This window comes from Maniola jurtina, chromosome 4 (assembly GCF_905333055.1).
Source record: "Maniola jurtina chromosome 4, ilManJurt1.1, whole genome shotgun sequence".
Taxonomy (NCBI): Eukaryota; Metazoa; Arthropoda; class Insecta; order Lepidoptera; family Nymphalidae; genus Maniola; species Maniola jurtina.
Window position 1 is genome coordinate 7,567,041 of NC_060032.1, and position 21,247 is coordinate 7,588,287.

At 39.3% G+C, this 21,247-nt stretch overlaps 2 protein-coding genes across 4 annotated transcripts in view; one reads left to right on the forward strand and one right to left on the reverse strand.

Annotated features, from left to right (window-relative positions):
- LOC123864864 (ATP-binding cassette subfamily C member 4-like) overlaps positions 1-15,866 on the forward strand; it is a 36,887-nt gene extending 21,021 nt beyond the window's left edge. For all 3 annotated transcript variants that reach the window (XM_045905576.1, XM_045905575.1, XM_045905577.1), the window contains 21 exons: positions 471-627; positions 1,438-1,640; positions 2,349-2,597; positions 2,671-2,839; positions 3,414-3,556; positions 4,235-4,387; positions 4,914-5,107; positions 5,501-5,701; positions 6,415-6,623; positions 7,031-7,194; positions 7,764-7,990; positions 8,155-8,305; positions 9,127-9,253; positions 9,932-10,035; positions 10,380-10,497; positions 10,893-11,132; positions 11,839-12,025; positions 12,721-12,893; positions 13,547-13,646; positions 13,910-14,050; positions 14,482-15,866. In XM_045905576.1, the coding sequence (XP_045761532.1) occupies positions 471-627; positions 1,438-1,640; positions 2,349-2,597; positions 2,671-2,839; positions 3,414-3,556; positions 4,235-4,387; positions 4,914-5,107; positions 5,501-5,701; positions 6,415-6,623; positions 7,031-7,194; positions 7,764-7,990; positions 8,155-8,305; positions 9,127-9,253; positions 9,932-10,035; positions 10,380-10,497; positions 10,893-11,132; positions 11,839-12,025; positions 12,721-12,893; positions 13,547-13,646; positions 13,910-14,050; positions 14,482-14,526 (3,455 nt within the window). In that variant the 3' untranslated portion in view covers positions 14,527-15,866. The remainder of the gene's footprint in view (positions 1-470; positions 628-1,437; positions 1,641-2,348; positions 2,598-2,670; positions 2,840-3,413; positions 3,557-4,234; positions 4,388-4,913; positions 5,108-5,500; positions 5,702-6,414; positions 6,624-7,030; positions 7,195-7,763; positions 7,991-8,154; positions 8,306-9,126; positions 9,254-9,931; positions 10,036-10,379; positions 10,498-10,892; positions 11,133-11,838; positions 12,026-12,720; positions 12,894-13,546; positions 13,647-13,909; positions 14,051-14,481) is intronic.
- A 614-nt stretch (positions 15,867-16,480) lies between these two features.
- LOC123864865 overlaps positions 16,481-21,247 on the reverse strand; it is a 50,886-nt gene continuing 46,119 nt past the window's right edge. The window contains exons 6-11 of the mRNA XM_045905578.1: positions 20,038-20,171; positions 19,469-19,663; positions 18,581-18,721; positions 18,114-18,259; positions 17,745-17,915; positions 16,481-17,421 (exon numbers count right to left, since the gene is read on the reverse strand). Of these exons, the coding sequence (XP_045761534.1) occupies positions 17,350-17,421; positions 17,745-17,915; positions 18,114-18,259; positions 18,581-18,721; positions 19,469-19,663; positions 20,038-20,171 (859 nt within the window). The 3' untranslated portion in view covers positions 16,481-17,349. The remainder of the gene's footprint in view (positions 17,422-17,744; positions 17,916-18,113; positions 18,260-18,580; positions 18,722-19,468; positions 19,664-20,037; positions 20,172-21,247) is intronic.

Genomic DNA, 21,247 nt, shown 5'->3' on the forward strand with positions numbered 1-21,247 from the left:
AATGTACCTACTGGATAGAATTATCTATTCACATAGGTTTCTATCGAAAAAAAACGGTTCGAATGGTTATTTCATAGTTTTAAGTTTTCACTTCCCTTGGCAGTCAGACTGTCAGAACTAGGTTGGAATGTAAGAAAATTAATATATTTTGGAAAATTCAGTAAATTCTACCAGTGCCAAGGCAGGGCGGGTCTGTTGACCCACTATATGTGTGTAAATATCTAAGGAAAAGCTGACTGACTGACTGACTGATTTATCAACACACAGCTCATACTTATGGACAGATCGGGCTGAAAATTGCCACGCAGATAGCTATTACGACGTGGGTATCCGCTAAGAAAGGTTTTTTGAAAACTCAACCCCTAAAAAAGTAATATAGGGGTTTAAAATTTGTAAAGACCACGCGCACGAAGTCGCGGGCATAAGCTAGTATAAAATAATGTGTGATAAATAAATCATTTCGTTCGCAGCATATTTGGGCAAACGGACATCAGTTTTGCGATTGAAAACAGCGCTGCGGACGGACGAGCGCGTGCGACTGATGAATGAAATCCTCTCGGGGATACAGGTCATCAAGATGTATACCTGGGAGAAACCCTTCGCGGATCTAGTTGCCAAAGCGAGAAAGTAAGTTGATCTGTTATTCTTAACCGACTGCAAAAAAAAGGTTCTGTATTCGATACTTCTGTATTCATCGGTAAATGTACATATATAATACTTGACCCTATATTTTCGATATGTACCTCGCTATCTCCGATATTTCTGGACCGATTCGATTGAGTTTTAAATATTAAAACGCATCCTTAACAGAAACAGATGCATGTAAATCCATACTATCCATACTTTATTATAAATGCGAAAGTGTGTCTGTCTGTCTGCTAGCTTTTCACGGCCCAACAGTTTTACCGATTTTGGTTAAAGGCACAGAGTTAGCTTCATCCCGGGCACTGACATATCCAACTTTTTATCCCGGAAAATCAAAGATTTCCCACGGGATTTTTATAAGAACTTAAATCCACGCGGACGAAGTCGCGGGCATTATCTAGTGATGTGTAAATAATTGTAGAAAATAAGAAGATCTACACAAAAGTGAGCAAAAGCAGATATCTAGATAGAAGAAAAACACCGATACCTATGAAAAAAATAAACCCAAGCGAACAAAGTCGCGGGCAGTAACTAGATTTATATAACACACTTCACACTAATATTATAAAGACGAAATTTTGTGTGTATGTGTGTGTGTGTGTTACTCCTTTACGCGAAAACTACTGGAGGGATTGGGCTTAATTTAGAATGGAGATAGGTTATACCCTGGATTAGCACATAGGCTACTTTTTATCCCGGAAAATCAAAGAGTTCCCACGGGATTTTTAAAAACCTACATCCACGCGAACGAAGTCGCAGGCATCAGCTAGTATATAATAAATTTAATTTTAGGCAAGAAATCAAGCAAATTAGAGCCACCTCATACATCCGAGGAGTTCTGACGTCGTTCATAATGTTCACGACGCGGATCTGCCTGTTCTTCTCAATCCTCGCGTTCGTGCTGGAGAACAACGTCATAAGCGCCAAACAAGTGTTCGTGGTCACCAGCTTTTATAACATCTTGAGGCAGACGATGACTGTTTTCTTCCCACAAGGTATGTTTATTTTTTGGGTTTCCGTACCCGATGTGTGCCCTATTACTAAGACTCTGCTGGTCTATCCGTCTGTCTGTCAGCGGGCAATATCTCGTGATCCATATTCGGCAGAGACCTGAAATATTTACAAAATGTGTATATCTATTGCCGCTAGAACAACAAATACAAAAAATTTCAAAATTGCTTCCACGAAAATTAAAATTAAAAAAAAAATTAATTCTTGTACAAAGGTATGGGAGTCTGTGCAAGTCCGACTTCCACGGAACCAATTTTTTTACCTGTAAACATAAGTGATAAGCTGGCAAACATTGCATATAAATTTCCGAACTAGATACGTATTAACCACAAGTGGTTACGTTATCTAGCAATAACTGAGGTGTTTATGGTGCATGACGTCATTACATTGTTGTTATTCAATAATGTATGTATGTATTTATTCACTGACCAAACTAGAATGAAAACTGTTATTTTAAAAACATTTTAAATTAATTACATTGCTGCAGTAGGTAATTTCTTTTTCTAGGATCCTAGGGACTGCCATGTTTGATTAGGCAATCCTTTAAAATAAAACAGTTTGGAAGCAATTCGTATAATTCTTGTACCGAAAAGAATGTTTAGTAATACATAATATATTTCTTTGTTTTATTTTATAAGTAAATGTCTCAAAATCCTGAGCAGTTTTAACTGTAATAATTATTCCTTTCGTAGGTATAGCGCAAGTGGCAGAAGCTACGATCTCAATAAAACGCCTACAAAGCTTTATGCTCTATGAAGATACCAGCAAACCAGTGCCAGGCCTTGCCGAAATTCAGACTTCTACTAAAAAGGGAAAGGTGTTTAGAGACGAACCAAGGGAGTCCGTTTTATCAAAAGAAGAGGCTGATATTAAAGAAGGAACTAAGCCTTTTCTGGAAACTGATTCAGATTTCAAGAAAGAAGACAATGCTAAAGGAAATGGTAAGGATAATATCTATGAATATATGCAAGGTTAGATAGATGGAAAAAAATTGCAAGTCCCTAAAATTTCCAGGTAAAACCAATGCACCACTAGAGTCCGGTGAAGAAGATGAAGTAGAATTGGTGACCAAGGTAGAGGAAGATGCTCGCGGCGTACGTCTCAAACACGCAACGGCCAAGTGGATCATGTCGCACTCGGAAAACACGCTCACAGATTTGTCGCTCACGATAAAACCAGGAAAGTTAGTAACCTATAAACTAATCTTTTTATTTCTGTGTGTGTCTAATTCTGACGTCTGAAAACAATCCGAACTTATTGGGATTTTTAAATACACTTTGGCGTGTTGAACATAAAAAACGGCCAAGTGCGAGCTAGACTTGCGCACCGAGGGTTCCGTACTCGGGTATTTTTTCCGACATTTTGCATGATGAATCAAAAACTATTATGCATAAAAATAAATAAAAATTTATTTTAGAATGTACAGGTAAATTGAAAATACTGATTATTTGTTTATGAATATTTTTTTTGTGATGTAACCACAAATAAACGGTTTTCTGATTTGTTTCCTTTACTTGTGCTACTCGTAAGACCTACCTACCTGCCAAATTTCATGATTCTAGGTCATCGGGAAGTACCCTTTTCTTGACAGACATGACAAACGGACAACAAAGTGATTCTGTAAGGGTTATTTCGTTCTGAGGTATGGAACTCTGAAAACGGATGTTGGAAAATTTATTATTTTGGTTTACGGACACAGATGTATGTGGGATTGTAGATTAGGATTCGGTGTACAAACCGTTTTATTAAACTTTTAGGTTGATAGCAGTAATAGGTCCAGTGGGAGCGGGGAAATCATCCTTGCTCCATGTGTTGTTGAAGGAATTGCCTCTAATATCAGGCAGCGTACATATCGGTGGCACTGTTTCCTACGCCAGCCAGGAACCTTGGCTCTTTGCAGGTATGTTTGTCTAAAAAAAAAATTAATCTTGCCTAGACTAATTCTAAGGTCTATATCTAATCTATAGAGCGCACTTTGACTTTGCTTAGATTTAAGCTTCAGTTAAAACGAGACAGAATTATGCTAGCGGTAAAACGCTGTCTCGTTTTAATAGTGTCTTAAGTCTGAGCAAGTCAAAGTGCGCTCTATAGATCTCAGACTTAATCCTACCATTCTTTAGCTTATCAAATGTTGTCGCTGATGATTGTAATGCCTAAGGAATTTAAGAAAGCTTTCGTATACCACACGAAGAATAATGGGACGTATTTTCTGAAAAATGCAATCCCACAGTCAAGTCAAAATTAGCTAATATGAGAAAACTGATCACAACTAGCCGATTAAGATAAAATTACATGTCGTAACGCAGAACAAATTTCCAGGATATTATCAAGATATTTTTTTTTTGAGATGCGACATGTTATTTTACTGTACTGGGCCAGCTGTTATCATTGTTGTCATAATATCTCAATTTTGGGTTGGAAACTTTTCAGAAAATACATCGTACGATGCACAAACGGAGTTAAAACTGCATTCGCATTCGTGACGAATAAATGAACAGACAAACAACTAAATTTTTTATGTGTAAGGATATTTTCACATCATACAAAATTGATGTACCTCTTCGCTATTTGGTCTCAGGAAGCGTTCGACAAAATATTCTTTTCGGACAAGCGATGGATCGGCCAAGATACAACGCGGTGGTACGGAGATGTGCGCTCGACCGGGATTTCACTTTATTTCCTCATGGAGACAAGACTGTCGTCGGCGAGAGGGGAGTCAGTCTTAGTGGAGGTTTGTCTGTTACATGCTTATTACTTTATTCTAACAATGATCTATTTTTCTAAATATATAAATGGAAAAGCTGACTGACTGACTGAACGCACAGCTCAAAATACTGGACAGATTGCGTTGTAATTTGGCATGCAGGCTATTACGACGTAGACGTTGGTGTTTGAAATGTACGTAGTCCACGCGGACAAAGTCGCGGGTATAAGCTAGTAAGAAATAAATACTTTGGGAGTTACAATTTTCGATACGGAAGCGAAAGATGTTTTTGTCATATTAAGGGTAAAGGTAGGGCATTCCTTGATGTGTAGCAACGCATACACGCTGCGTTGGTATCACTTTATGCGATACGTTTATATAAGCATGTAAAATAATATTGTACACAGTATTTCAATAGTATTCGACGTCTCTATTAATAGTTTATCTAGATGTAGAACTCCTAGCAGTCAGGTGCGGAAGCGGCGTTTACGTTTATTCCTTGTTTATCGGAGGATACAGGACCTGATAATAATTTTCCGCCATTTGCTTACAGGTCAACGTGCACGCATATCCCTCGCGCGAGCGGTGTACAAACGCGCGGACATCTATCTGCTGGACGACCCGTTATCAGCCGTAGACGCCCACGTGGGCCGACACCTGTTCGAGTCGTGCGTGGTCGGCTACTTGCGCAACACCACGAGAGTGCTGGTCACTCACCAGCTGCAGTTCCTGAGGGATGTCGAGCAGGTCCGTATCCTGATTGCTTTTTTATAGCAATTCGATCTTGCTTGAGCAACCCATTGTCAGTCGCGAGCCGTGAGTAGGAGTTTTTGCAGTCAGCTATATTTTCGTTTTCTTGTTCTTTTTCATCTATTAAGTGATTTCTAAAATGTCAGGTAAAGGAAAGGCCAAGTTCGGACCTGGAAAGGCGGTCAAGGACTCATTCAGTTACTGAATTGGACAAACGACTGATATAAACTAGGCTACACAGACCTTGATAAAGAGCTTAGTTACATAGTTTTGTAGAAATTAACGATCTTACTCAATAGTTTTCATGCTTGAAAGTTTTCTTACCTTCATGCTGAATAGCATCTCGCTTAATAGTAATGAAAAATTTACACAATTTATTCTCGTCCATAGATAATCATATTAAAGAATGGGTCAATAGCAGCGGCAGGTGACTTTGAAACCCTCAGCGCGTCGGGTTTGGACTTCGCCACTTTGCTGGCAAGAGACGAGGCTGAAGATGATAAACCAGCTACTGAGGATAAGTCCAACTTGGATAACGAGGAATCCGTACTACAAGGAAGCTTCCGGAAGAGGCAAATGAGCATACACTCGGTAAGTTTGAATTTTAGGTATCTGACCCTAAGACTTTGACTTTGCTCAGATTTAAGATACTGTGCAAACAAGACAGTGTTATACCGCTGGCATAAATCTGTCTCCATTTAACTGAAACTTGAGTCTGAGCAAACTCAACGTCCGCTCTATACATTTCAGCACCTTTGCAAGTTATTTACATTGGGTATCCTTGCAAGTCTTCGGCAATTTTTACAGTCCTACCTATAGATACCTATAGCTGTTGCTTTTAAGTGCCTTTAACATTTCGCTTTTTCTTAACTTTTATATGTGTATTTTGCGTACCTCAATCTGTATGAAGATTTATTTCACGAACTAGAATACGTACATTCCAGTCTTAATTCAATGATAAAAATCTGAGCACCTTAATGTCTTAAACCTTCGTTTAAAATATTATGTATTCTTTAAAAATGCGGTGGGTGCCCAGATCCTTCCGCATACAACTCGACTAGGAGACTGAGATGTTGACTGTTGAGGTTTTACAGCTATTAGCAGATATTAGTGATTAGGATTGAAGGTTTGGAGGCAACGAAGAGGCAAAATTCCCACTTCCAAAGACAACCAATTCAATTACCGACTTGGGTGAACGTTGCTTAGCAATCGCAATCGATTGATATGCGTTGTCACAACTAGGCCACATATTCCTCCGAAGCCGGTAACGTAACACCAACTGTAGCTTGACACATTCTGTATAGGTAAGTTCAGTGGACAACCTCACAGCAACAGCGCCCCCCGAAGGCGGGCGGGAGGAGGCGGAGATGCGCTCAGCGGGCGCGGTATCGGGCAAAGTGTACGGCGCATACTTGGGCGCGAGTGGTCACCCCCTGCTCGTCGCGCTGATGGTATTGGTGGCCGTGCTGGCGCAGTTGCTGGGATCCGGCTCTGATTGGTGGACGAGCTTTTGGTAAGATTAAAAAAATAGATAAGGTGTCTATTTCAGCGTGTAAAGTTTAAACTATCGTGAGTGATATTAATCAATAATATATATACTATAATATTATAATTACCCTTCCTTATGGCGTTGCCGCAGTCGGGTAAAAAGGAAAGATTCGTTTGTTTGTAATCGATAAACTCTAATTTGAGATTTATAGAGCGGATAGGATATAAATTATATATGTGCCGCGGTCGAAGTCGTAAGCAAAAGCTAGTTGTAAATAAACCAGCTCATTATTTTTTTACGCCGATTCAAGTTAACCCTTGACTGCTATCTCACCTTCTGGTAGAAGTAAAAGAACAGGGCTACTTTTACTCTCTCTTACTTGTAATCTCTTTCACCTCTCTCTCTGTTAAACTTAATATTTTTATTGATAGGGTAAACGAGGAAGAGGATCATCCACGCTCATCAATGATCAATTTGGACAGACAGAATTTATCAGATCCCCTTATGTACTCGGGTAACCTTACTGCGGCTCTTCTAGAAGACGCACATTTCAAATCTGGACTAACTAGATACCAGTGCATCTACATTTACACTGGTAAGTATTTCTGATATATAATTCTGAAATTTGTTGTATCATGTTTTGCAATAAAATAAACGCCCTTGCAAAAGACGGCGGTTTTGATTTTTTGTTATATAGAGTATATAGAGTTTTCAATGTATAAAATGTGTTACTGGCATGAAATAACTTGAGATAAAAGGCCTGTATGATATCTAGAAACAGATTCTCTTCATAGCAGGCAAGGATCTGCGAGAGAACGTTCTACTGAGCCACGGGACAACTGCTTTTTAGTGAATTAGACGTGTATCTGAATAAAAAATAAAATAAAGATATCGCCACTGATGCCGAAGTTGAGAGGCACCATTGGTACAAGACAAACTCGTAACCTGGTTACGGGGCAGGGGACGAAAGACTGACGTATTTTTGAGCTCCTACGATTCGGGGAGGAATTTTCCTGGACCTGGAATCGCTTGTATAAAATACGTTTATTTATAATTTTTATGACAGTGTTTTACCCACACTCAAGAAAATTTTTAAATAATTTTTGATACATATCAAAAATTGCGTTGGTTGGGTTAAAAACAGGCGTTTATTTCATGAACCAGGCATGGTGGTGGCGCTGGTGGCGGTGTCGCTGCTGCGCTCGTTCATGTTCTTCTCGATGGCGATGCGCGCGTCCACGCGTCTGCACAACAGCATGTTCTCGGCCATCACGCGCGCGCCCATGCGCTTCTTCCACACCAACCCGTCCGGCAGGATCTTGAACAGGTTCTCCAAAGACATGGGCGCCGTTGACGAAGTGTTGCCGTCCGCTTTACTCGACGTATTACAGGTTAGTCATTTTTAGGGTTCCGTATTCTACATGACACGGTGCCAACGGAACGCTATTACTAAGACTCCGCTGTCCGTCAAAATAAATTACTAGGACTGTTGAAGTATGCTGTATACAAAAAATAAACTGTCAAAATTTCTTTTAAAATGTGTGTGATTTTCCAGATTGGGCTATCACTAATAGGTATAGTGGTAGTGGTGGCCGTGGTGAACTACTGGCTGCTGCTGCCCACGGTGGCCATCGGGCTGGTGTTCTACGGGCTGCGGATATTCTACCTGGCGTCCAGCCGCAGCATCAAGCGCCTCGAGGGTGTGAGTGAGTCATCTCTGAGGCTGATTGCCTTTTAGTGCCCCTTTGCTATTGTAGGCCTACCGTTTCACTGAAGTGATGCTCCTGGGGTAGTGTCGTGGTGTTCATCATCATCATCATCAACCGATAGGATCGTAACGTTTAGTTTAAAGATTGCGTACAACAGAATCAACTACACTGTCGCGACAGCGACAGTCTTATGCCAGCGGTATAGCGCTGTCTCGTTTTAACAGTGTCTTGAGTCTGAGTAAAGCCAAAGTGCGCTCTATAGATCTCAGTCTAGTTAACTGCAGTGCAATGCACTGAATTGCTTGCTTGTCACCTATAAATGTTTAGAATTTATAGCATTTTGTTATATTTTGTACGACTTTAGTGGATTGGTATTGCCATATTTTGAAGCATGCTCATTTTGCCTAAAGGTGCGTAAACATTACGCCATTATTTATAGAGCGTACTTTGACTTTGCTTAGACTTAAGATTGAGTTAAAACGGGACAGATTTATTTGAGAGATATACATCTGTCTCGTTTTAACTCTGTCTTAAGTCTAAGCAAACTCACAGTGCGGTCTTTAGATCTCACCCCTAGTAATCTTTACCACGACGCGCATGAGTGTCACATACGCAAATATACGAATTTGTCTTTCCCTTCTTTCTTCTTCTCTCTGGGCTGGTTTCCGCACTTAAACGTTTCCGTCTGTTGTGCGTTTGTCTTTCCCTGTTTTAAACTACGAATGTTTGAGCTTTGCCTACCTAGAGTTTTATGATATCCTTGATTTTATATAGTACAAAATTGATAAAAGATTATAATGGCCCTCTTTGTTTGCCAGCACGTAGTCCTGTATTCTCCCATCTCAACGCGTCTCTGCAAGGAATCACCACAATACGCGCTTTTGGCGCTCAAGAGGCTCTTATAAGGGAATTCGATAACCATCAGGATCTTCACAGCTCTGCTTGGTAAGTCAATATAATCTCCTATATTTAGCTCATTACAGCTGTCATGTTCGAACATGATGCTTTTTTCTCTTTTAAGTTTAATTTTTACAAGATTAAGGATCAGGAACATCACATCACACACATAAACATTTTTGTTTCTTACTAAAAAATGTAGAAAAAAGTTTTATAATATCAAAAAATCTTTGTTTTATTCCAATTGCTGGTTAGAATTAAATTATTGTGCACTAAAAACACTTAAATTGAATTTGGTAACACTGCGGGAATATAGCTTCTCTTTTCCGCTCCTTAATTTCGTATGTAACTATCTCCTTTCCTCATCCATTAATTTATCTTCCTTTATACTCCAATGCGTGTGCGACTGTTCGCGAAGTGAGAGCCCCTGCTGCGTTCATGGCTTCGATAAGTTCGACAAGTAAAGCGCTCTTACACGTTTGCTTTCACCATTACATAAGGAATTTGGCTGACTCCCAATCAAATCGCCGCTTATCTAAGATGCTTTAACTTAAAACGCGAGTGAAAACACTGGTAGAAAATTTATCTAAGAAGAACAGTGCTTGAACACTTGTTTTAAAAATTGCATTGCGTTCAGCTCCAGCTGTCGTAGCATGTGCGGTAAGCTTTTTACAAACATTTTTATGATGATAGTAATTTAGTTAAAACGGTTTTGCATTGTTCCAGGTACTTATTCATAGCAAGCTCCCGCGCTTTCGGCTTTTGGTTGGACCTGGTGTGCGTTGTTTACATCGCTGTGGTGACACTCAGTTTCCTCGTATTTGGAAAGGGTACGATTTAAAATCATTAAAAAGTTTTCTAATATCATTTGGGCTGAATGATTCACTTCCCGGACGGCTAAAAAGTAATGTGCCTCGTCTGGGACTCTACTAGAACACACGTTTCCGAGTATATACCCTAGAGTGGCTGTTTTAGGGTGGATAGCCGGAATAAGCCGTAAAAATCAAACGATTTTTTGATAGAATAGTTTCGCAGACTTGCTACTCGAATTCTGAAGCCGACCGTACATTACTTAAGTCCAGTCGTGAAGATCAGCGAAAAATATCTGAGGGGCTCTCGGCTAATTTGTCAAGTCGCGCGTACAGAAGTTTTACATCAAAAATGATATTTTCAGAGGAGTACGGCGGTAACGTGGGCCTGGCCATCACGCAGGCGATGGGGCTGACCGGCATGTTCCAGTGGGGAATGCGCCAGTCCACCGAGCTCGAGAACCAGATGACGAGTGTTGAGAGGTGTGAACACAAGACCTCTAATCTTATTATATAGAAATACTAGATGCTGCCCGCGGCTTCGTTCGCTTTTAGTATTAGTTCGGATTCAGCTTTTTAAAAATCTCGTGGGAACTCTTTGATTTTCTGGAACAAATTAGCAGATGTTACTCCCCAGGTCTTTTTTAGTTATATCCATGCAAAAAATCACGTGGACCCATCCTTTATGGCGTGAAAGACAAACCAACTAAATTTAGTTACCACTCGTATACATAGTAATGCGTAGTTGTGTGCATGTTTGTGTGTTTGTTACCCATGTATTCGCATACTTTCCATCAGAGAGTCGCTTTCATTTTCAAGCAGATATTGGAAGGATTAGATAATTGAAATGTCATTTCACTCTACTGTTTTTCTAACAGAATACAAGAATATTCGAACATAGAATCCGAGCCACCTCTAGAATCGGACCCCAAGAAGAAGCCGCCACCCTCATGGCCAGAATCCGGCAAACTGGAGTTCAAACACGTGTTCCTGTACTACGCGCCGGGGGAGCCGCCCGTGCTCAAAGACCTCAGTCTGGAGATCTTGCCAAAAGAGAAAGTCGGAATAGTAGGAAGGACCGGCGCTGGGAAATCTTCACTAATAAATGCCTTATTCAGGTAAGTCTAATCTGTTTTGGATTGCTCTGTTAAAAATAGTCCTTTGAACAGTAAGGAGTTTTAATAATGGGTTTAAGCTTACAATGTTTTGACTAACTGATATGGATACTTGCTAGGGCTGTAATTTTCATAGGTATAAATTTTGGTTACAGCCACTGTAACATGACAATTTAGGGTTATAGGTGGTAATAAACTGTTTGCCAAGTTGTAACATGTACCCAGCTGTCCATGGACCTTTGAAAATCCTTTAATTCAGTATAGCTGGATAGTGACCAAGCTTTATAATCAGTAGAGATCAAAAGATTTAGAGCTTCAAAAGCTCAATGGCTAAGCTAACGGCAAAGGTATGGGCTGAAATTCGAAGGGTGTACTTAAGTTCGAATGGAAAGGGAACAGTGTGGTGTGCACAAGGCTTAAAACCTGGTAGGCATTTATTAGTTAGGTACCCATTTAATGATTTACTGGCAGATTGTAATGAAAAATAACGATTGAACTGGATAGAACTTCAATTGAAAATGCAATTGAAATGTGAGCCTCGATAGCTCAACGGTTGAGGAGCGGGCTGACTTCCGAGAGGTCGGCGGTTCAAACCCCACCCGTTGCACTACCCACTTCTTTCACAAGCTTTACGCTTAATTGGAGGGGAAAGGGGAGCGTTAGTCATGATTAGCATGGTTAATATTCTTTAAAAAAAAATTGTTGATAGGCTAGCCACAATCGAGGGTGAGATCATAATCGACGGCCGAGAAACGTCCACGCTCGGCCTGCACGAGCTGCGCAGCCAGGTGTCCATCATCCCGCAAGAGCCGGTGCTGTTCTCGGGCACCATGCGCCACAACCTCGACCCCTTCGACGAGTACCCCGACCAGGTGCTCTGGAGGGCGCTCGAAGAGGTAATTATGTCACACATATACCGACGCATCGACATCGCCTCAACCGTTCAGTATTCTTTGTACGAAACTCCCTACTGCAATCTGCAACGCACACTTCGCTTCAAAACACTAATAAAATAGTTAGTTTTAATTTTTTAATTCCATTGCGTTAAATATGATATGACAACATCACGAAACTTCTCCATCGTAACAATATGACTAATTGCGTAATAGAGGTTACTTTGACTCATAGACTGCGCGTAATCATACTGTAAACCGCTATCTGTCACTTTGATATTTCGAGTCGATGGCATAGTATTACAGAGGTTTGGCTCAGATGGTAACGATGATGATGATAGTAAAATAAAAATAACCTTCATTTTAGAGTCTACAATTTTTTTGTTATAATTAAGTTATTTGCATCACAAAAAATCTCTCAACTCTTAAGCTGAGATCTATAAAGCCCACTTTGACTTTGCTCAGACTTAAGACATTGTTAAAACGAGACAGCGTTATACCGCTGTTATAAATCTGTCTCGTTTTAACTGAAATTTAAGTCTAAGAAAAGTCAAAGTGCTCTCTATAGATTTCAACCTGAGTGCCTCTCGGCAAAGGCCTCTTATAATATTAAATATAGTAAAATAAAGGTAAGAGAATACAAGACATAATGGTAATTTTAAGGTACATTGTTGATAGGTTGTACCGTATTGTAATAGGTGGAGTTAAAAGAAGCTGTGATGGAACTGCCCGCGGGTCTCAGTTCGCGGATGTCGGAGGGCGGCGGGAACTTCTCCGTGGGTCAGAGGCAGCTGGTGTGTCTGGCGCGCGCCATCGTTCGCCGCAACCGCCTGCTGGTGTTGGACGAAGCCACCGCTAACGTCGATCCACAGTACGTATCATCATGATCAACCCATCACCGGCCTACTACTGAGCACAAGTCTCCTCTCAGAATGAGAAGGGTTTAGCTCAGGTCATACTCCACCACGCTAGCTAAGTATGGACTGGCAGACTTCACATATCTTTGAATCACTATCACGATCAACCCATCGTCAGCTCACTACTAAGTACAGATTTCTCACAGTGATATAAGTATTTAGGCCATTATGCGCCACGCTGGCCAAGCGTGGATTGGCAGACTTCACATACCATTGAGAACATTATGGAGAACTAAGGCGTGCAAGTTTCCTCACGATGTTTTCTCTTTACTTTTAAAGCAATTGATTTAATTAAAACGCACATAACTCCGAAATGTTAGAAGTGCGTGCCTGAGATCGAACCCTCAACCCCACCAGAAGGCCGACATCTTAACCTTTCATAGTTCTTAATCCATACTAACTAATATCTGACCGGTCTCACTGAAATACGCCGGGAGCAGCCGGCGGATCTTCGATCTCACAAGAGAAGAGTTAACGCGATAGAAACAGAGGCGTTTGTTAAACTTGCGTTGCAGTACTGCGCGAACTGAATTGAACTCTTATTGCGACTCTTATTGCGTTGCAATAAGAGTCGCTAAAAAGATCAATGTTTTTATTTTCTTTGCAGAACTGATGCCTTGATCCAAACTACAATAAGAAATAAGTTTGCCGATTGCACTGTACTTACTATCGCACATAGACTACATACTGTTATGGACTCTGATAAGGTAAGTACGTGTTGACTCGCTCCAGTAATGCGTGGGGTTGTAATTGCTTATACAGTATGGCATAATATTATTGTAAATTAAACATTTGAAAGGAGCAACCGCCGAGTTTCTTGCTGGTTCTTCTCGGCAGTGGTAAATTATATTGACGATTCAAAAGCACATGTAGAAGTTTATTTAAATAAAAAATATATTCTATTACTTTGCCTTGAATCAGACATAAAAATAACTTGGATAACCTAAACAACTGTCGTGAATTCTCAAAGGTTTTGGTAATGGATGCTGGTCAAATGGTGGAGTTCGACCACCCACACATATTGCTGAAGAAGGAGGGAGGTTTCCTGCGCAGTATGGTGGACCAAACCGGTCGCGCCATGGCCGAGACGTTGGCTAGAGTAGCCATGCAGGTGAGAAGAAAATTTTGAAACCTACCTTCATTTTTCAATTTTTACATTCTGTATGTTTTCTGTTTGACATTATGCACATCCGGCCAACCCTGCATTAGTATGGGATATATCTATACTAATATTATAAAGAGATAAAATTTGTAAGTTTCAAATTTCATTTTATTTTCAAAAAAATTAGAGATCCCTACGAAATAATAATCTAATTGTAATAAGCTACCCGTGCAAAGCTGGGACGGGTCGCTAGTGTACTTGCTCGCTAGTGTAATTTTGACAGATGCTTCCTTCCTTTTTGGAAACGATTCCGTTCCGTCACGTTTGTGACGGAACGGAAATAGAAAAGAAACCATCCCTGTACTTTAAATTTTTTCCGAAAACATTGGTACTACTCGTACATTGTATTTTGTGATACAAGTTTCTTTTCCTTTTTCTAGGCATACAACAAGAAGTACTCTAAAGAATTGGAAGGAACCGACTGAGGTTTTATTTGATGGAGAAGATCTGGTATTGGATCTGTAGTTACTATATTATCGAATATCGAGTGATCTGAGTCGTAGTCTTGAGATTATAGTCTCAAAGTATCGAATACTATATTTATATTTCACACTAATTGTAAAAGTCCATCCAAAACGTTAATTTACCTTAGAAATACCAAGTAAATTATTTATTATTAATAGGGGTTTTGAAAAGCAATACAAACTGAGTTTTGCGGTTCCAGGTAAAATATTTTTTTCTGAGACAGTCTAGTAATTTAACCGAATTACTATTTATCAGTTTATTTTATTATTTTACTAATTAAATCTCCTAAATGATGATAACGATTGGATCTTAATATTATATAAATTAAGAATAGTTGTTATATGTAACTATATACAAAGATAAATGTGAGTTATACAAAGGAAGTGTGTTGTATTGATAATGTAGTTATTATTAGGAGATAAATTATTATTATTACTATTATACAGGATATGTTTGTGCCGTGAACACAATTGATAGGATTTTGAGGCTCTGTACTGCTCAAAAGTAAAAAAAAATTTGTTCCTAAATACAAAAATTCTAAATGAAGGCTGATTTGGCGGAGACGAAAGCTTAAATTCAATCTAAATAGAAATAAAATTAATTTTCCTCATTGTAGTATTTTCGTACTTATGGATATCATAAAGAACTTTCTCTATAATATCATAAAGAAAAATTCTTTATGATATTCAGATTTTTTAAAATATATTTTTATGATTTTTACTTAAAATAAACACGAAGATTAAAAACGAATATAGAGCTATAGAGCGAACTTTGACTTTGCTCATACTTAAGACACAGTTAAAACGAGATCCTTGATATATCTGGATCACGAAACTTAAGTCTGAGCAAAGTACTCTATATTTTTTAGACAAGGCTTTATACTTGGGACCAGTGACCTCTCTTACATCCAATGTGACGTGGTATATAATACGTTTTACGAGCGCCAAGTGAGCATTCATTTTCAATCTCAAAGGTGCTAGTACTTAGTACGTAATTTTAAGTAGATAAATTCAATTTAATTTGATAATACTTAATTATTTTCAATTTAACACTCAATCATGATTATTTTTACTTATATAATTGTACTTAGTGATTAGTGCTAAATTTTTTGTGATTTTTTTTGGTTACCTATATAAATAAGTGAATTTGTAAAACTTTACATTGTTGGTAAAGTTACTGAATGATGATTCCTAATGTTAATGAGGCATGGTGATAGTTAATTTGATGTACTTAGTGCCTGAATGCTTAATCAGTGAGAATTTGTTAATTATTATAATGAAATACAATTTTTATATTTGCATGGCGGTAGTTTTATTTTTTCTAAGCCTATTCTTTACTTACGATTAAGGTCAGGCGTATTATATCGCTGGAGGCAATCTGCCGATTCGTATGTAGTAAGTAAATACAAAATGAGTTCTCACGCTTGATTTTAACTCTGTATCAACTGTCACATCAAAAGCACGGTAAGATCACTGGACACATCTTGTTCCAATTTTTACTGCAATTGAATAATTTTCCATTTCATCTTTAATTTTTAATTTCACTAACCCATTGCCCGTTTATGTATGGACTTATAAAAGGAGAACTCGAGTGCCTGACATAAACGTACTACAATAGCTTGCTGGGTCGGGAAACTTGCGATTATGCAGGTAGTCTCTCGATAGTTATTCGAAGAAAGGATTTTGAGAAATTCCATTGAAACTAAGCTGGGGCGGGTTAACTGATTGATAAATTAATCTTTTTATTGGATAAAATACGAATGAAGGTCGATTTAAGTAGGGATTTTGTTCTTTATATTATGCAGCATGCATTTAAAAAAATTGTATAGGTAAGTACATTTTTTGAATTTTTTAAATTTTGTCAACCATCCCAGGTGCAATTGAGGGCAAAAAATAATAATATAAAACAACAATATAATATGTTTAATTGCTTTATTTTTCTGTTCGCATTTTTTTACAATTTTATACCAACTTAACGCTATCATCATAGAGAAAATAAATTTGGAATGTAATGAGTATATCATACTACAAAAGATAAATTACACTTCTTCGGGTTTAAATACTTAGGTGTACACAATACAATAGTGAGGAGACTATGTAACAATTTACATCAATACTTATTTTCTTATAAGTATGAAACAGTTAACAAAACAACAGCGTGTCAAGTTAATTCGGTATTTATTAAGATTTATATTTTTAGGTACTTTCCACACTGCTGTCTATTCTACACATCCCACATTTTAGATTATCACAGACCTGTAAACCGTCACGTTTTGTTGTAATTCGTAGTTTTTAAAGTAAAGTAGGAATAAAGGAAAGATTAACAGAATAGTAAAGAGAACACTTAGAAAATAATACTTTTAATACTCATTTTTTACGAAAGCTCACAATCGCTAAATATAAATAAAATAAATAGAATACAACCAAACATTTAAATATTAATTAATTGTCATGTTCGCAAATTTCCCTTTGGCACAAGAAAGAGAAACGAAAAAAGTTCGTAAGTAGCTTCAGAAACAGAGATACTGAGATCTTTAGAAAACTGTATACAGATTTCGAGTTTACCTACGTCTAATTACAATACCTTTTAAATGTGATCAGAATATGTACTTTTTAATAATCTACTCACAGTCTTGATACTTTTTAGCGGCACAGATGTCCATACAAGTCCCGCGGCCTTCCCGCTCACACTATCACTACTTTATACACAATATGTAACTGCCTCGTTGCTTTGCAGAGCTGTGCGAGTGTCCGTAACACCAAACGTCACAAGCGCCGAGTGTTTCACACGAGCGCGGTTAAACTTCCCGAACGAGAGTTTTTACTCTCCTCAGTCTCGATGGTGCTTAATTTATCCTGTAACAAACATCCACATTTAAAAAAATTGTCACACAATTCTACAACAAAGGTTACTTTTTCAATATCGCTAAGAAGGTATGCTGAAATGTGTAATGTTATCGCAAATAAGTAACACTTTCAAACACCTAACTTTCTGTTACTCGTCGCTATAGCAACTATTTGAATGCGCTACCATGCGTGTATCAAAATTGATCCTTATTTTTTTTTTTTATTTTTTTTAAGGAACAAAGGAAGTAAATATTACATTAGCATGTCGTTGAGGCGACCTTGAAGTTTTTATGTATCCCAAAATTGTCTAACTCCCCGAATGAAGTGTGTACCTCTCTAGCGGGCTGGTGCGGCGGCGGCGGCGGCAGCGGCAGCGCGAGGCGCAGCGCGGTCCAGAAGGCGCGCTCGTGCACGTGGCGCCACGCCACCAGCCGTGTGCGCCGCAGCACCTCCACCAGCCGCGACCCCGCGTCCTTCGCCTCGCGCTTCAGCTTCGGGAGATCCTGCGAACCAACATAATCTATCAAAACACTGATGAAAAAATGAGTGGTGTACAGGGTTCGAAACCACGACAGGCATTAGGTAGTTACGCATCTATTTAGTGGCCTATCATAATGAAGCATTGAGCTATTTCAACTAGGGTAAGCAGTGCTTGTACGTCTCTGTGAGCTGCACGCCAGAGCGAGCCAAGTAGTAAATACCTGCAGTAAGACGACGACCGGCGGCACGGCCAGCGCGCTGAGCTGGCGCAACGCCGTGAGCAGCTGCGGCGGCGAGTACTGCGCGGGCGACAGCACAGCTACCACGGACCGGCAGCGCGAAACCTCACCCACCAACTCGCTGTACCCTGCCGATACAAATTCATATAATTAAGCTACGTCTCTAACGTCTCTCTACGTCAAAAACATCAAATATGATTAAAAAATCGATGAAAAATTGAATAATGTTAATTTAAAAAAAACCTTAACTTCAGTAAAAAATAGTATAAAACAACTATCTGTTTTTTCTGAAGTAAAAGTTTATTTCATTATAAAAGAACCACATTGAGCAATAATGATGATTGATTCCATGCATTGGCGACAGGTCGTCGATTGCCATCGAGGCGTTGGAGGCACAAGTGTGTGTCTGTCCATCTATCAAGCTCTATTGTGGCAGGGCGCATACTCACAGTTGTCGGGCTGCGTGGACAGTATGACGGTGTGAACGCGGTACTTGTACTTCAGTGACAGCGTGGGCAGCAGTGCGCCGCGCACTAGCTCCCCGTCCACCGATGTCCAACATACTAGCACGTCAAATTCTTTTTCCAAAACTGCAACAAAAGCTTTTAATAAAATCTTTCTCTTCTATCAAAAGTAGGCGACCATAGGCAAGCTTAGATCAAAAGTGTTTCATCTCAAAAATATTAACTCAAATTACTATCTGGACGGAAATAAAACTGAAGTAACCATGCTTTATAGTTTGTATCTTCAAAATACCTTCTTAATATCGTCTCTTAATCTTTTTTTAGAATATTAGTTTTCCTTAGTTTTAGAAAAAGTATTTTTGAGTTGAAACAGTTTTTATATAGATCTGATAGATATAGTTTTGATTGAGATCCAACCATGTCAGGGTAACTACTAATGTCACATTTTGTCGTTGGTAAATACAAATCTCGAAAAATCTAGGTCTTGGATAGGGTAGTTTAGTTTTCAATGTGCGATTCAATCAAACCTATAGTGCGTGCAAAACAAGAACAACCTGAACAGGGCGTATGTCTGCGCATTGTACATAATTAGGTCTCAGCCGAGTTTATGTGTTTAATCTTTAGTCTATGACCTGCACAAAAAGCCGTGTCGCAACTTCAGATTGGACTACTTGTTTGAAAGATCGATTTCCAATATACATATAGAATGTAACGGCTATACTCACGTATTTAGTTGATGTAAGCCCGACTAGTTTCGAACATCCGGGACCGGGATCAAAAAGGACTGGAAGGGTTCGAAACTAGTCTGGCTTACATAAACTAAATGTTAGCTTCTTTACTTATAAAGAACTACTGGTATTGCGATTGTCGTACCTCTCGCGCGATGTGCGGCCGTGGCGGCGCGCGCGCGCGCATGGCGGGCGGCGAGCAGCAGGCGCGGCGTGCAGTGCTTGTGGAACACGACCAGCGACAGCAGCAGCATGGCGCCCGCCGCGCCGCCCAGCGCCAGCGCGCGCCACGGCACCTCGCCGCCCGCGCACCAAGCGCCGTCGCCGCTTTGACCGTTAGCTGTAACAAACATTAAAGAAATATTATAAAGATAGAAGATTTCAAAGAAAGATAATATTAACGTAACACATCTATGGCATAGGTAATGCCATTACTAGACAAGAACAAGGTTTAGCATTCTACTAATATTATAAACGCGAAAGTTTGTATGTTATAGGCATGTATGGATGTTTGTTACTCTTTTACGCAAAAACTAGAGGACGGATTTGGTTGAAATTTGGAATGGAGATAGATTATACACTAGATTAACACATAGGCTACCTTTTATCCCGGACAAGCAATGAGTTCCCACGGGATTTTGAGAAGCCTATATCCGCGGGAACGAAGTCGCGGGCATCAGCTAGCTAGTAGGTTAATTAATTGACATGACTTACCCCTATAGTGCACGGTGACGTAGTTCCGCGAGATGACGTCATTGCTGCGCACCACGCACACGTACGCGCCGTAGTCCTGCGCAGACACGCTCTTTATACTCAGGTACGAGCCGATGATGTCCTCCACGTCGTCCCTGCAAAGGAGACAATGTTGTATGATACCAGGGCATCAAGCGGTCAGCCCCACAGTCATGTTAACTAGTGCCAGTTTTTAGGACTCAATGCTAGAAATGTATAAATATACATAGCTCTAACAGTCTTTACAGGATTTATTAAAAAAATATTGTTAAATGAAAGATAAAAACTTGGAACTAGTTTAAAATATTGTTTTATTATTATGTTACGGACAGAAAAAACGCGACTCTGGTTCTTTTATTGTCATAATATGAAATAAAGTAGGTATCTACTATACTATCTCCGCGGAAAGAAGTTAGTATAGGTAGAGCTCTCCCATACAAATGATAGAGGCAAAAATCTCAGTGGGCGTTAGCCATTTTGAGTCACCAACCAATCACAAACATGGTTTCAAAAAACATTCGAAATTCAATTCGAAAATGTTTTCAAAAAACATTCGAAATTCAATTAGAAAACATAGTTTCGTTCTAAATAATTGGTTGGTGGCTTAAAATGGTTAGCGCCCCCTGAGATTTTTGTCCTTATCATTTGTATGGGGTTGCGTAAGAGAGAGCGCTATATAGAGCCTTCTTTTCGCGAACAGGGTATAATAGTTATAAAATAATGACATACGTAAGTCCATCGATTGAGCAAAAGACGACGACAATAAATATTAACTTAATATCAACAAACCAATTATCTTAATAGAAAAAAATGAATGCTCGAGTAAGCCGTAATTCAACCCGACCTTTTGCCCAACAACGCTAATACCCGGAATACCTAATTTCGACTTAGCAGAAGCACGGGCAATTTGGTTAATGGATACAAGGCATAATAACCTCTAATCAAGATGACATTACACACGAACTTCGCCGGAAATTTCATGCGATCCATTATTATTTACGACAATAGCGAATTTATTGTTTGTTTCCTGGTGGAACTGTATGGATTTTGTAATAGACTATTATTTCGTGGCTATAGGAAAATACTCATATCAAACTTCTCGGTGATTCGCATCCTGCATCCCCCACGGGATGAGAATACACGGGATATCGTAACTCCATACTCGTATTTGTTGACGCTACAGAGTTCTAAA